Source organism: Homalodisca vitripennis, chromosome 3 (genome assembly GCF_021130785.1).
Source record: "Homalodisca vitripennis isolate AUS2020 chromosome 3, UT_GWSS_2.1, whole genome shotgun sequence".
NCBI lineage: Eukaryota > Metazoa > Arthropoda > Insecta > Hemiptera > Cicadellidae > Homalodisca > Homalodisca vitripennis.
Window position 1 is genome coordinate 146,402,503 of NC_060209.1, and position 14,904 is coordinate 146,417,406.

General features: G+C 30.5%; 1 protein-coding gene across 3 annotated transcripts in view; it reads left to right on the forward strand.

Annotated features, from left to right (window-relative positions):
* Positions 1-378: 378 nt before the first annotated feature.
* LOC124357641 (dopamine D2-like receptor) overlaps positions 379-14,904 on the forward strand; it is a 119,749-nt gene continuing 105,223 nt past the window's right edge. For 2 of the 3 annotated variants that reach the window (XM_046809614.1, XM_046809616.1), the window contains exon 1: positions 379-1,888. In XM_046809614.1, the coding sequence (XP_046665570.1) occupies positions 1,580-1,888 (309 nt within the window). In that variant the 5' untranslated portion in view covers positions 379-1,579. The remainder of the gene's footprint in view (positions 1,889-14,904) is intronic. The other variant, XM_046809615.1, reaches the window with a different exon arrangement.

Consider the following 14,904-nt stretch of genomic DNA (forward strand, 5'->3'; position numbering starts at 1 on the left):
TTACGCTGATGGGTGGTAAGAGAAATTGACTAAAAAGGTTTATTATTTATTGTATGGTATTTATTATAAGAATAATCTGACTCATAATTTTATTTAAGTGGTTAACTTTTGATCCTGCCGTTAAGGGTTTGGACCGTAAAATTCAGGCGACGATAATAACAAGGCACCGCAGACTTTCAAGAGTCGTCTGCATAACAAAAGATGACTTTGAAAAGAAAGCTGCGACGACTACTCGACTGGAGGACCAGAAGAGTCTCTTAGATGTGATTAAAGGCTGTCGATTGCTCGGAAGGTGGATGGTGGCGCCTGCGCGCGCAGGCGTGCCGTGAGAGCGAGGCGGTGCCGCTGTCGACAGTGTCAGTGATGCTGAGTGTTGGTCGGTGTCGCGCGGTCGCGGCGAACCGCAGTGCCGGGGGTGTTCATCCACCAACATATATCATCGCAATGATAGTGAGGCACGACTAGAGTTTGCGTCTTCGTTCAGTCCGGATCAAGGAACACATACAATATTAACGGATGGATTTTAACAAAGATTTGAAAATTTTCCCTGAGCGAAATGAGAGTTCCAGAGTTTAACAAAATAACTACATTCCAATTCGCACACATCTATATGATGTTCAAATTTAATATTATACTGTAACAATTGATCGAAATGAATCCAATCAGTACAAATTTAAAACAGTTTTAACGTACAGACGCAGAAAAATAAAAAATCGTTACGTAAATAGTTGGAGTGGTCGGGGTAGTTACGGCAGTTTTCCAGTGCGGTGAGCGGTTACTTGTTGCTCACAGTGATTCAGTGATCAATAGAGTCTGCGCTCGTGGACCTACTGACTTACTCACCATGAGACTCCTCTGTCTAGCCCTTGTCCTCTACTGCTTTAGAAATGCCAATAAACGAATCTACATCCTCGTCCTTCAGGTTGTGTACTTAGATTTAGATTTATCGTTGCTTAAATTGTCACTGTAGGTACGAAAGCATCGTTGTGAATTTTAGGTGGGTATTTCCACATGAATAATTCTAATTGCTTAAAGATCGTATAATTTGTTGTGTTATGATATCGTACACGTTTTGTTGCAATGAATGACGGACATGCATTATCTTGTAGGTTTAAGTGTAATAGTTTTTTGAATATGAGAAGTAAAATGGTTGATAAAAATATCATTAAATGTAAAAGATAGTTCCCAGGAAACGTGTGAACTATTTTTCACGTTTTCAGTATATAACGTGTGTGCTCAATTGAAAAAGGCAATTTCGTTCATTAAATTATCTAAAAAGTTGTAACATCCATATAAAGCTATATTTTAAAATTTATTCATTAATTTAAATGCTCCGATGAACTTTTACTGTGATTTAAAAAAGACATACTGGAACCATCTCTAAGAGAAATTCACGTAACACATCGTATTCATAAGGATATGCTTCAGTGAAAATAATAAGGAATCTTCTTTTTAAGGACTTCATCTAGAATACATATCAAATAACAACAAATCACAAGAGTAAATCACAAAATTTATTATTATTTTCCGTTCGTTGTTTGGTTTGAGCGTGTAAAATGCGGGTGTGCAAGTGATCGCTATGTCGAACCTGACATTTTCTGAAAATTCATCTCTAAACCTCGACTGGGATTTCGTACCTCAGGTAGAACAGTTTAACCTATCGACGAACGCTTCCAACTCCACAGGCCCCGCATCTCACGAAAAGAACTATTGGGCCCTTGTGCTCGTGGTGTTCCCTTTCCTCACTCTGTTCGGAAATGTGCTGGTCATACTCAGCGTATTCCGTGAGCGTAGCCTCCAGACAGCGACCAACTACTTCATCGTCAGCCTGGCTCTAGCCGATCTGCTGGTAGCCGTCGTCGTCATGCCCTTCGCCGTCTACGTCCTGGTGAGCAAATCATATTACTAACTGTTTTGGAATAAATGGAAATAACCTTACGACCTCGATGTATGACTTAAATTGTTTATTTTTTAACTACGGAAGGTTCCCCACAAACTTAAACTTAAGTCCTTAAAGATTATAAGTAGAGTACAAAAAACTCACTCAATGTTTGAGTCAGCGGGTCGTTGTTTTATTAATTACTATTTATCTTAGTATATAAAACATATAGTCGTGAAGTACGGTACTACATGTTATAATATTATTCACGTGTTAATTAATATAAAAACTAGCGTATTACCTCTGGCGTTAAATGAAAGGAATTTCTAACCAATCTCATTATTCACAGATTAATTTAAGAAATTTTGAACACTTCTATAACATTTGTATGTACTGCTATACAAAATAATGTTTATAAAGTAGGTGGAATGGATTCTTACATACATAATTATTCTTACTCGTACTGACCCATATACACGATTGGTTGTCACTATCCTATCATCCAATACTTTTTTTTCTACCGTAAACTAAAAAGTATTAAAACATTCATCAAAAGAACTGTTTGTATTTCGTTTACATTCTTCAGTAGAATTTACTTTCTTCTGTACAGTGTAGAATATAACGTTTGTAGCTTGTAACGATGGATTTAAAAACATGAACATGTTAAAAACGCTAAAACTTTGTATTTAAACGAAACAATGTAGTTTGTTTGCATTTTGAATCACTTGTTTCGGAATAAGAGTAGACTAAGCAAAGTGTAGAGGTAAAAATGATTAAATATATTCCGTTTTTAAATTAAAATTGTAAGATCTCAAATTGAATTTTTTGCATGTACGTTTCAATGAATGGGTTATGTCATGTTTTTTTATTATTTTTTTCACCTGACACCTTATTTCTACATAAATTAATTGGTATGAACGTTTAAAGTAGTTTCGTTAACAACGGAGGAAAAATTATATTGAGTCATTATACAATAATAAGAAAACTGTTGTCAAACTGTTTAACCTTTTTAGACTAATGAATCTTTGATGCCAAGGCTGACAAGTAATTCTGGGACAAATTGTAACAAGTACTCATACAAGATACCCGTGCTATTACTACCACTGACAACATACAGTGCTTACTGTGCCATCGTCCAAGATGCATTAATTGATTTCATGTCTTAATACCTGCAACTAGAAACTCTCATATTGACATTCTCTTGATAGAGCATCTTAATGAGCTTAGTAGGCCACTTTAACCTGACAGCAAATACAGTTACGGATTTCGACATATACAGGAGTATATATTAATTATAAATGAAGTAATATTACTAAGCGTTAACGTTAAGCAGAATGTTGTGAGCAGAATACGTACAGGTATGCTCTAATAATAATTTAACTCCTTTTAAATGTCAAAACGTAAAAAAGGATTACTCCATCTCACCAGAAATATTATTATGCTTACATATTAAACTTAAAAGTATATGTTTGTACCTTTTGACAAGCTGTACAGGCATAATGAATTTGCCTAAAATAACAGGCTCAGTATTTGTAAATAACAAGTTTGCTATCATTCTGTAGAATCTCCTTAGTTTAGTTCGAGTTTGGTGCAATACGGGTTTCAAACCTCAGTGATATGCAAAACGTTAGAGAGGCAATTTACGTTTCCATTTATGGAGAGGGAAATGTGTGTTACGGCGCAATCATTTTACATTTTCAAACCAGTTACATATTTTGTTATGCATTAAGTAATATCACAAAATTTTAAAGTTAGGAATAATACTATTTATAGAGTACGTACAACTATGATCAAATAATAATAATAATAAAATATATGTTTGAAATGAAAGGTACTTTTATAATTTATTTGCAAAAAATGTATATTACTTTATATTATTGGCAATGAAATTAACACGTTAATTAAACAAATGCAACCATTGTCACCACAGATAACGCCTGTGACGAGATCCAATCATAATAATGACTTGCCCTATATTGCCCTAAAATTCTAATATTATGAATCACAATTGATACTTGTCTAATGAAATTAAAAAAAATATATAAACAGTAGTAATATAATAGCATTCATTGAGACTTTCATATATTGAGTAACCACCAGTTTAATCTCTACTAAATTTTATCTGTTAACATATTCCTTGTATTTAGTTTTAGTGAATACGTTTACACGTCAGATGCAATTCGGAAATATCAAAAGTGATAACTAGTATTATATATTTTATAAACCTAAATCTTAGTACACACCGGATATTCATATCAATACAACCCATAATATTCATAAAACATTACTTCATTCAAAATAGTATATACTATGTTTCATTCATGCGGAGTTATTTCAAAAAAGATCTGGTAGCCTCTAACGTTAAATAAAGTCAGATATACTGGGATACGGTGCTAAAAATCAATATTAGTTGACACAGCTGTTACGTTGTTGTAGTCGTAACGCATGATGTTGAGTAAACTACGGCACAAGCACTGGCGAGTGCCGTAAACAGTAACGATGTGCGTTACGGCAAATAATGTGATTGTTGTGGACACTACTGCCGTATTATACAGGGTGTAACAGAAGAGAAATTTACATATATTATTTTAGCATTTTTATTTTAATTATTTTTTAGTAGTATTTGTTTGTCGCTGAAGATATTCGTGGCTTTATGCCATTAAATGTCATAAATATATTTCAGTTAAACTGAGGAGTTATACCTCTTTATCAGTCAAATGAGTACTATGAACTAAATATTAACATATAAGTTTCTTATCATAAAATTTTATTCACAACGTTAAAAACAAATCTAATGTATAATTATATTAAAATAAATGTATTTTTTACATTTCTCATTTTTATCTTATAAGCATTAGTATAACCATTAAAAATATTATTACTGAATTTTAAAAAGACGTACTTCTGTAGTTAATACAGTCGTGTGTTTATTATCTTTATTATCTTTAATTTTTAAACCTAATGTTTGTACTACATGTGTTTTTTTTATTTGGTGAATAACATTTAATGTGACATTAAAAAGGGGTACGTAAAATATGTACATGTAATGTACAGCGTATAGTATTTTTAAAGTAACAACAAATGAGAAAGAGAAGATTTTTCTGCACAAAACACGCTTATCCTATCAAACCAATAACGTTTATAGATCAGTTATTTTTCTAGATATCATGTATAGACACAGATAGGCAGGCTAACAGTCAGACATAAAATAATTTCTTTCTGGCTTCCCAAGTGATATAGGCTTCGCTAAAGCCCATCTCATTTATACAAGTTCCTAAATTGCTCTCTTATTGAAGAATATATTTTACTGTTATTTCAATAGTATTTTTATCTAGTTATTAGTTTTTAATATTAGATCAGAATTTAAATTTTATACTTTGACAAGTGAGAAAGAAATCCTGAAAAACTGTTCATGCTTTTTTGTTGTGGCTGATAAATATTTCTAGTTTTGTTAATCTAGGAATTACACGTTCAAAATAAAAATTTCGATCTTTAGTTAAAAGATTCCGTAGATAATATGTAAAAATATGAATAAATGTTTAAAATCCGTGTTTATAAGTATGAAAAAACATAACGTAAGCCTAAAATGAATAACACTTAGCACTAAATAGTGCATATAGTCTTGATGTATGCAATTGTATAAGTATTAGCCTTTCAGTATCCACATAAAGAATATCATCAAATTATTTACGAAATAAAAAATGTTTTCTGACTGGATACATTTAACCCTTTTCCGCTAAAGCAGCAAAAAAGAGTGTTACTAGGAAAAAGAGTAGTTACTAGAGTGAAATGTGGTTTTCTATCAAACTGTAAGAAAGTGATATCAAGTTTTCGGCGTTTATAAATGTAATACTTATCAAGTCCAAGTGATACTGAAAACTACAACCATAAACAGTAAAATCAACAGATAATAAAATAAACAAAATGTACTTACTTCGCCAAGACATTTTAGTGATATCATTTACAGTATTCAGATTCTCTTCCGAAGTGTGAGATATTAGCGCTTGTATCCTGATGCTGCTATCACGTTTTCTTCATCACTATATACTTATAATATAGAAATGTATACAGATACATATATCAATATAATACAATTATATATATATATATATATAAAATATATATATATATATATATATATATATATATATATGTGTGTATATACAAAATATGTCCTGTGGTATCTTTTGTCATAGCATCTGTTTTTAATGGGATATTTACAGGTTAAACCCAATTATTTTCCATTCGGGAACTGAAATTCTTTTTATTGCAATCAACATAAAGTAAATACCTCTTTTAATGGGTTTATGATGCACTGTAAAGGAATATGAATGCTGAGAACTTGATGTATGTATCCTATACCATACGAAAATGGGACCTATTTGAAATATATTTTAGTAGGAAAAATTTTTGCACACCTTGAATGACATATACACACTTCTCACATTTCATACTCCTATACTACTCCCTTTAAAATCAAGGGTCACTTGATGTAGCTTTTTATTAAAAATATTGTGTTATTACACAAATACCCTAATTTGAAAAAAGTGGCTAAGTTGCAAAAGTTACCAAAAAGTATATGTTTATACCATAAAGTATCCTAAATGTGGTTTATCTGAATAATGTAGTTAAAAATATTTAATAGCGCTTTTACACTTTTTATATACCCAAAAATGTATAGGGAATGAAGAAAAGGGAAACCATTCCGTTCCGGTATCTTATTAACTACACGTTGTATTGGTTTAATACCAGCGTTTCCTTAAAAACAAACAATGTAAACATTAATAATATCATGGTGTACTTGATTTGGAGAAATTGTATTAATATTCTCTCCAAGAACAAGGATAAACTATACATCTTGCTTAAACATGTTTTATAAATCTCAGCATCGTCTTAGATTTGAGGTTTGTAGATTTTCTTTATTTAATAACCTATTTTTAATATTTGTAGTCCAACATTCAAAACAAATTTACAGGAGTAATTTTAATACCATAATGTTAGAAACCGGTTATTTAAAAAAAGGGAATCTTCGAAAGTGCTTTTTATTGTTTATTAAGGGGGGGGGGGTCAAGTTATGAGGGGGATATAAGGTTTCAATCAATAAAATTATGTTGATTTCGAAATTTACACACCATCTGGTTTAATATTGCTCCTAAAGGATCCTTCTTTTCAATCAGAACACACAAAGCTGACATATTTAACATACAACATTCATTTGTAAACATGAGACCGTAGGCTTTTCTCCGCTTTAGGGAGATATGGTATCTTAAACATTTGACGTGCTGTGTTTGCTTGCGTTATTTTATGAAATGTCCACAAGAATTATTTTCCTTAGACGTTCACCAAGTATTATTGTTGGAGATATCACTTCCTTAGTTCCTGTAAAATTAAGAAAATGGCATGCTCTCTACTACCGTTGGCATAGACAACACTTATTTTAAATACCATTTATACATATAGGTGAAATAAAATTTTCTTCCATTGATAATTTTATTTTTTTAGTTATATAGTTATTCTGTGTTAAAATTCTCATCCGGAAGTTGTCATTCAGATCGCCCATACATGGTTTTCAGTTAAGACGTTATATACGAACTATTTTGTTACGAATAAATGATTTATCATCAAAAATATTTAGATTGTGCTAGTAATAATAATCTGATGCCTAATATTGAAAAGTCAGTGTATGTTTCTTTCTTTGTTTAATAGATAATGACTGGCTAGGCCATTTTCTTCGAGTTTTTAAGCGACTGTCTTAATGTACCCGATAAACCACATTTTTTCTGTCATTGTTTCTGCGGACATTCTTGTAGAAAGTAATTTGGTTTTATTTTTAAAATAATGAAACTATAAAGAAATTTTCCCGTGTGAAGGCTTCTTCTTTTCATTCAAAAGGCTTTGACAATAACAATCCGTATTTTATGTCACCGTCTTAAATAATTACCCTAATGTGTAAGAATATTTATTTATTTAATAACATGTAAAATATTTCTAGTAAAAGGCATTTATTAGTTGCGTAGCTTATTAGAGTTTGATATGTGGCAGTAACTATTAACGAAAGTTATTGAGACATTGCTCACACTACGCTATTAAGTACAACACTGATTATCAGTGTTTTTAAAACTTCGTAAGACTACTAGTATAGAAAAGAACAAACTAAACCTTACTTGGAATGAGTTATCGATACTATGAGAAAGAACTGTTTGTTAATTTTCTACTCAGTACAGTAGAAAACATCATTGGGTTAAGATCTTCTTTTTCACAAAGCTAGTTGAGTTGAATAAAATAAACGAGTTTAAATGGTCAGATTAAAGCACAACTAACTCCTAATCACCAAATAACTGTCTTTTCTTGTTGGTTTTGAAAAATTTTACTTACTGTCCGTACTAGTATTAATTAAAGTATCGAAAACACGTTATATTTTGGTTATATTTTGAAATTTGCAGTGTTTCAACATAATTTTCATCAAATTAGAACATTGTTATTTATTATTAACATTTTTCTCTTTCCCGCTGTGGGTATCTATAAAAACAATATACTGTTTCATAATTTTTTTTGTTATTTAATTAAAAATAAGAAAATTTATTATCCACATCCTAATAATAATTTTGCTGCCACGTGTATATTATTCAATCGACTGTACTGAAATTTACATGGATATTCTTAGTGTACCTGGGATGAATATAGGAATATTCTTATTTTTAAATCCCCTGGGGTACACTTCTTTAATCAGTGAAGCATAGAAAAATCCCATCTTGATCTTTAATGTTGCAAAATGTTAATTGAAAGAGCCTGTTGAATGTAATCATCTCTTATGTGTAGACAGAGGATTATGACAGCTCAACCACATGTTTAATTATTTTAAACAGTATGCTAATGATAATCTGTATATGTCCTGATAACTGTAAATGTTTATGTGCATCATCCGGTTGGCTTCTGCGACATTGTGATGTGGCATGTTTATACTAGTATGTTTTAACAAGTCAAAGTTTTTAGTCCGAAAAACAAGACTTCTATAACTCAAAACCTATCACAAATGATTACTAAATTGTTACATAAACTTTGTTTGTTACATAAATTGTTACATAAGAGTTTCCTATTTACCGGGAATAGATTCTTTTCGACAGTGGTAGATTTATCGGTCGCAATTATATTTGTATGTTTTATTTATCGTGACAACAATGCAAACTCAACTATGGCACTATCTTTGTGAGAAAGAAGAGTGTAAGGGACGTAAGTAGACTTTTGACAAAAGTAAGTTTCCGATTTATGTGTGTTTACATATATTCTATATATCACAATAACGTGGAAAATTCTAAAATAGCACTGGAAATATTTTAGACCAAAAGTCAACAGTTTTTGACATGAAGTAGATCACAGGAGCTTGAAATGAGTGTTTTCTGAACCAAAGTAGGTTCTTGAGACCTATGTCAGTTTATTATTTTCTTGATCGGGACAGCTTACCCACACGCAGTTGTGGCATAATAGATACAAATAATTTGAACAAGAAATTATCATGTACGCCTAAAACTTTATATAAGATTTAGTCCTTCAACCTTTGATCGTCAAACCATGAACACTAAAATAATATGTATCTGATCTTATAACTTGTTAAGTTTATCAAAGACAAAAGTTAGATCACAAAAGTGTGACCGGGCTCTACGAGCTTTCGGATCCCAAAAAGGGTTAAAGACAACAGTCTCATTTGCAAAATGCGGTACTTTAGCAAGGTAATGTTATTGTTTACTTTTTACCATCCTCATCCTGTACTAAGGTGTGTGTGTGTTGCAGCGAAAATCTGCTGCTTCTACGCACGAACTCATTAGCTGAAAAGACGAATCAAAGTCGAAACAGAAAGATCCGCAAATATGTCAAGAGCGTAAGCTCAAAGAATAAGTTTGCATTGACACACAATCCAAAAGCGTTTTGGCCGCCACGGAGTAACGGATCCCAAAAGGGTCACCGGGCTCTACGAGCTTTCGGATCCCAAGATGGTAACCGATCTCTTTGTGACAAAGCCTTGTCGCCTGGACAAAGTGTCTTGCAAAATGGGGAATTGATTTATGACTCAGTTTGCGTATAATCCTGTTTTCGTTATGTTTTCGGAACTCATCAGCATGGGAAATTAGCCATGGAACTTGCAAATTTGCATTACAGCTGGTACTGTTTGTATTTATCAAAGACAAAAGTCAGATAACAAAAGGGTACCTACGAGCTTTCTCGGATGCCAAAAGAGTCAAAGACAAAAGTCTCATTTGCAAAATGCGGTACTTTAGCAAGGTAATGTTATCTATCTCGTTTGTGTGTAGAAGTAGCAGATTTTCGCTGCAACACACACACCTTAGGACAGGATTTGGATGGTAAAAAGTAAACAATAACATTACCTTGTTACGTTTGAAAATTATCATGTTACATGTGATTTTACTAAGTAAGTTATGGACTTAATTTAAGAAGTTGTAATTTCATTGCAATCCAGTTCAAGCTATCGACAAAATATCAAATCTCTACATCGCGGTAAACACTCATATGTGTTGCGGAGAATTTGGTATGGATAAAATGTTTCAATCTAATAAAATGAACTAAATATTTAAAATAAAGTTAGCTCTTTTCTTTTCTTGGACAGTGTCATTCAGTTGTTTAAAATTTCACTGGAACATCCATTGTTTGTAAGTACATGATAACCATTCTGACATCGGAAAAACTGACTGATTGAAGTATTCTGTAAGTATTAAAACGAAATGGTTTATAACCCTGCAGTCAACACTCTGGCAAGGGAAGCAAATAATCATCACTGCTAAAACATATATTAAGAAGTATATCGTCATAAAGTTGGTATACTTATTAGACACTATAAATCGTTGACAAATTTACTTTATATAGGTGTTTAACTTGTCCCTGTCTCTTTAACTAGGAAGTATTCTGTTACAACTAATTCTAATCTATCATAACATATGGACGACAAGAAAATACTACTTTCCCAAAGAGATCAGCAACAATACTATTAACAACCTTATATTTAACGACGCCAAAGTAAAACTATCTTAGCAAAAATGGACTTAATCTGTTCCAATAGTAACAAGTAGTAATTTATGTTACAAACTTATATTCCTATAGAATAAACATTATACTTATAAATTCTTTTACTAAGAATGTTTAATTTTAGTACTTCTAAGATAATCTCAGAATATTTTGATCATCATATATTGAATTTCTCACAACTATTAAAATTGTGTGGTTAACATGCATAAAATCCAAATATGGTTTTTGAGAAAAATTATTTTAAATGGGTAACTCATAGTTTATTGGTATTTAAAATGAAAAATAGTAAATAACTTAAATGCGATTCAAAATATTTCATTAAGAGTTAGAATTCCGAGAAGGAAACATGAGTTTTCCGGACATTTGCCATCGTTCAGTGAAAAAAATCAGTAACACTACGTTTCGAGATCTGAAATCTGATCCCTTCTTTTCTATATGATTTGTTTCTTTTAACCTAGTTTGTAATTGCGTGGTAAGTTAGTTATTCATATAGTTGGCTTGGTTAAAATGTTTTAAGGAAATAATAATTACGCGCAATAAAAATCATATTTCAACTCTTAAACTGTATTTGATAAATACAAGTTTCTTCTTTGTAAGGAATATTTCAATTTAAATGTACAGCTAAGTATTTGATAGGGGATATCTAAAAAATGTAATATTAATATATGTTATTTGGCGCTCCATAAAACATATTTTTATTAAAAGTCAACAATACAATTTTTAGATCATCACACTGTTTTTTTATTCATTATTGTCAGGGGAAGGTCAAAAATTTTATCTGTAACATTTTATTCAGTTTATGCCGACTGTTTCCAGTACTTCACAAATTTATTTAATATTCAACCCCTTATTCACTAAAAGTTCATAGAACAAAATACCATAAATTTAATAAATAATATAAATAAATGTTTTCATTAATTGATTTGTTATTCGCTCTATTTTTTTATATTATGCTTGAAGTAAAAAGACACATTCAGATGATTTATTCCCAAACAAAAATATTTATTTTATAACAAACTGTGAAAGCCATGTATATTAAACAAATGTTAAAAACACAAATAAAAGATTTGCTTGTTATAGTTTCTGGAAATCTCATCCCGTTTAGAGAATAAATGTAAATCTAGAAAAAGAAGGCGAGGAATATACTGTTATAACCAAGAATGTACAGTGTGTTGAACTGCAGCAGCTGTGAAGGCGACCTATATAGGGGCCTTAGTGCTTTTATATGTCCCAAGATTTCCCGTCATATTTCCTCGACAAAAGCGCATTAATCACCTTTCTGAAATGGAGAAAACACCTCGTCATTGTTTAACCTCAACCATATCTCTACTAAAACATTTTTTTATGCACAAATTATCCTCGTTAATCATCTGCTCATAAAACCTGTTTTTAAAACATAAAAAGCTTTCTTTTACTTTTCTTTATATATATTAGAATATTTGGAGATTAAATCTGTACTTACAAATTAAAAGTACATTTTATTCTTTTATACTTTTAATAATGTTGAACCGTTTTTCGAAAGACCATAGGTTCTATCTCTAAACATGTAATGAGTTTTTGAAATCTAAGAAAATTGTTTTACATTTCATCTTTGTTATTATTACGTTGAAACATATTGTTTTACTTTGTTTACAAATTACGCAAAGATTTTGTCTTCTGTAGTCTCACTAAAACCTGCCCGCTAATAGATTGTTTAATACTTTAAACAATATAGTTGCAAACCAAATTTAAAACGTTATCACATTGTCGTATATTTCAAAGAATTTATATCGTCGAATTGGAATCTCTAGAATAAGATTCGTTTACCGTATTTGGTTGTAGATAAATATATTGTTTTGTTTTTAAAACTGTATTTTAGAAACTGGCCAGGATATACAAGGCAATATTGTTTACTGTAAAACTTCTCCTGTAAAATTTCTTATTAACAAATTAAATTACTTTATACAAAAATATAGATACTTTTACGATAAAAAAAATAGAATGACATTTTTATTTATTAAAAACATAAAAGTTACCAACAAAATTTATGATACCAACGCTTTAAAAATATTATATTTGATTTGTAATTTTTTTAAATCTTAAATCAATGAAGCGATTCGGGCCTCTTTTAATTGGAGTTGGAATTTTTGACTAAAAGAGATATAATAAAACGAAGATAGTACATGTCACTCAGAGCTCACGCCTTACTTGACTTTGATATCTGCATTAGAGTACTGACCTAGCATTCCATACTTTGTATTTATAAATATTTACAGTTAAAAGTTTAATTTTACTAAAACTATAGATGTTTGTTTGTGGATATTTTTTCACTCTGTGGTCAACAACAGTCAAATAAAAGAGTGAAATAATAAGTATAGTGACTACCACACTTACTCGATGACTTCCAGATTAAATTCATATAAAATATTAAATGTTTATTTCTTTCTACAATTTAATTTAGTTTATTATTTAATTTAGTAATCCTGGTAACTTCCATCAAATATAACAATGCAGAAAATAAAAAATTTAATAAATTCAAACAAATAGAAAATAGTCCTTTCAAATATTTAAAAATATAGCTGTTCTGTCATGAAAGACATGTTTATATGGAGCAGTTTATTATATAAAATTAATTGAAAATATATTTATTCCTTCTAAAACAATTCACTTCATACATCATATAAAATCGGAGGAATATACTCAACTATCCTACACGGTTTTGATGGCTGGCAATAAAAAAAAGAAACACTATTATCAGTCACTAATTTTATGACGCTGAGAATTGGTATTCGGTGTCTGTAGTATTGTTACTTTATTTGTTTACAAAAAAACTGTGGACAAACTTAAACCTTACATATTAACATAAAATTAAGCAACCAAAACATAATTACTATAAAGGATTATATACAATTCTTATTAAATACTGTTACATTGGTAGTTTATTTATTTGTTTGTAACCCATGAAACCTAAATTCCCCTATACTCTATGTACAACATTTTCATCCCACGCATACATTCGTATAATTTATGTAATTATAGCTGTAAATTTATTGGTTTCCCCAAAGTTAATTAACCATTTTTTAGTGAGCTTTAAATGTTTTGTTGGATTTTCACTTTTTTATATTAATTTAGACATATTGAAACACCTTGGGCTTAAAAACACAAACGAAAAAAAAATATTTTTTAACTTGTAGTCTTATAACTGCTTTGCTTTTTACGTTTCACGTCATGTGTGTATGCTTATATAAATGATCTGTTCCATTGTTTCCTTCTAAAAAAAAAATTAATACTTCATAGATAAATAAATGTTAGAGTGGTAAAATATTCAGCCTTTGATAAAGAGGAAAATTTGATTCTGTCTTGTTCTTATAAAAAATATACGTAGAAATGGTTTTAAATAGCTTTGTTATAATATTAAATTTTGAATACCAGTTTTAACAGACTCTTTCAATGAATAAAAATTGTTTACTGCAATGCAACTTTACATAAGTTTTAACGTGATTGTGAAATAAACACAGATATGTACATATATAATAGTGTAAATAATGACATACGCGATTTATATTTTACAGTTGTCATTGAAATATAAACTAAAAGGTACTGTAATACATTTAAATACACGGTTTACGTTCTTAAGGATTCTTGTTTGGTAAATGATTGATAGAACAGGGCAAAGCGCTCTGTCGACGAGAGGTGCTGTATCCAGACATATGGAAAGTAGACGACGCTTTGAGAGCAGGAGCGTGTAGGGAATTGATCAAGTTCTGATCCCGCTTCTGCTACACCCTCAATTCTTCTAACTTGAAACAAGTAAGAGAGGATGTGTTTTCTCTCTAGGAGAATTTATAGAGTATTCTGTTACCAGTTGAAACAATCTCTTTTATAGATCCAAGTTTCTTTTGTAAACTTTTAGCGTTCTTCAATATTTTCATCGAAAGAGATAAGGTAATACTATACTATTTGAATACAAATAGTTTATTTTAATACAACCAAAAATATTTTAAAATATA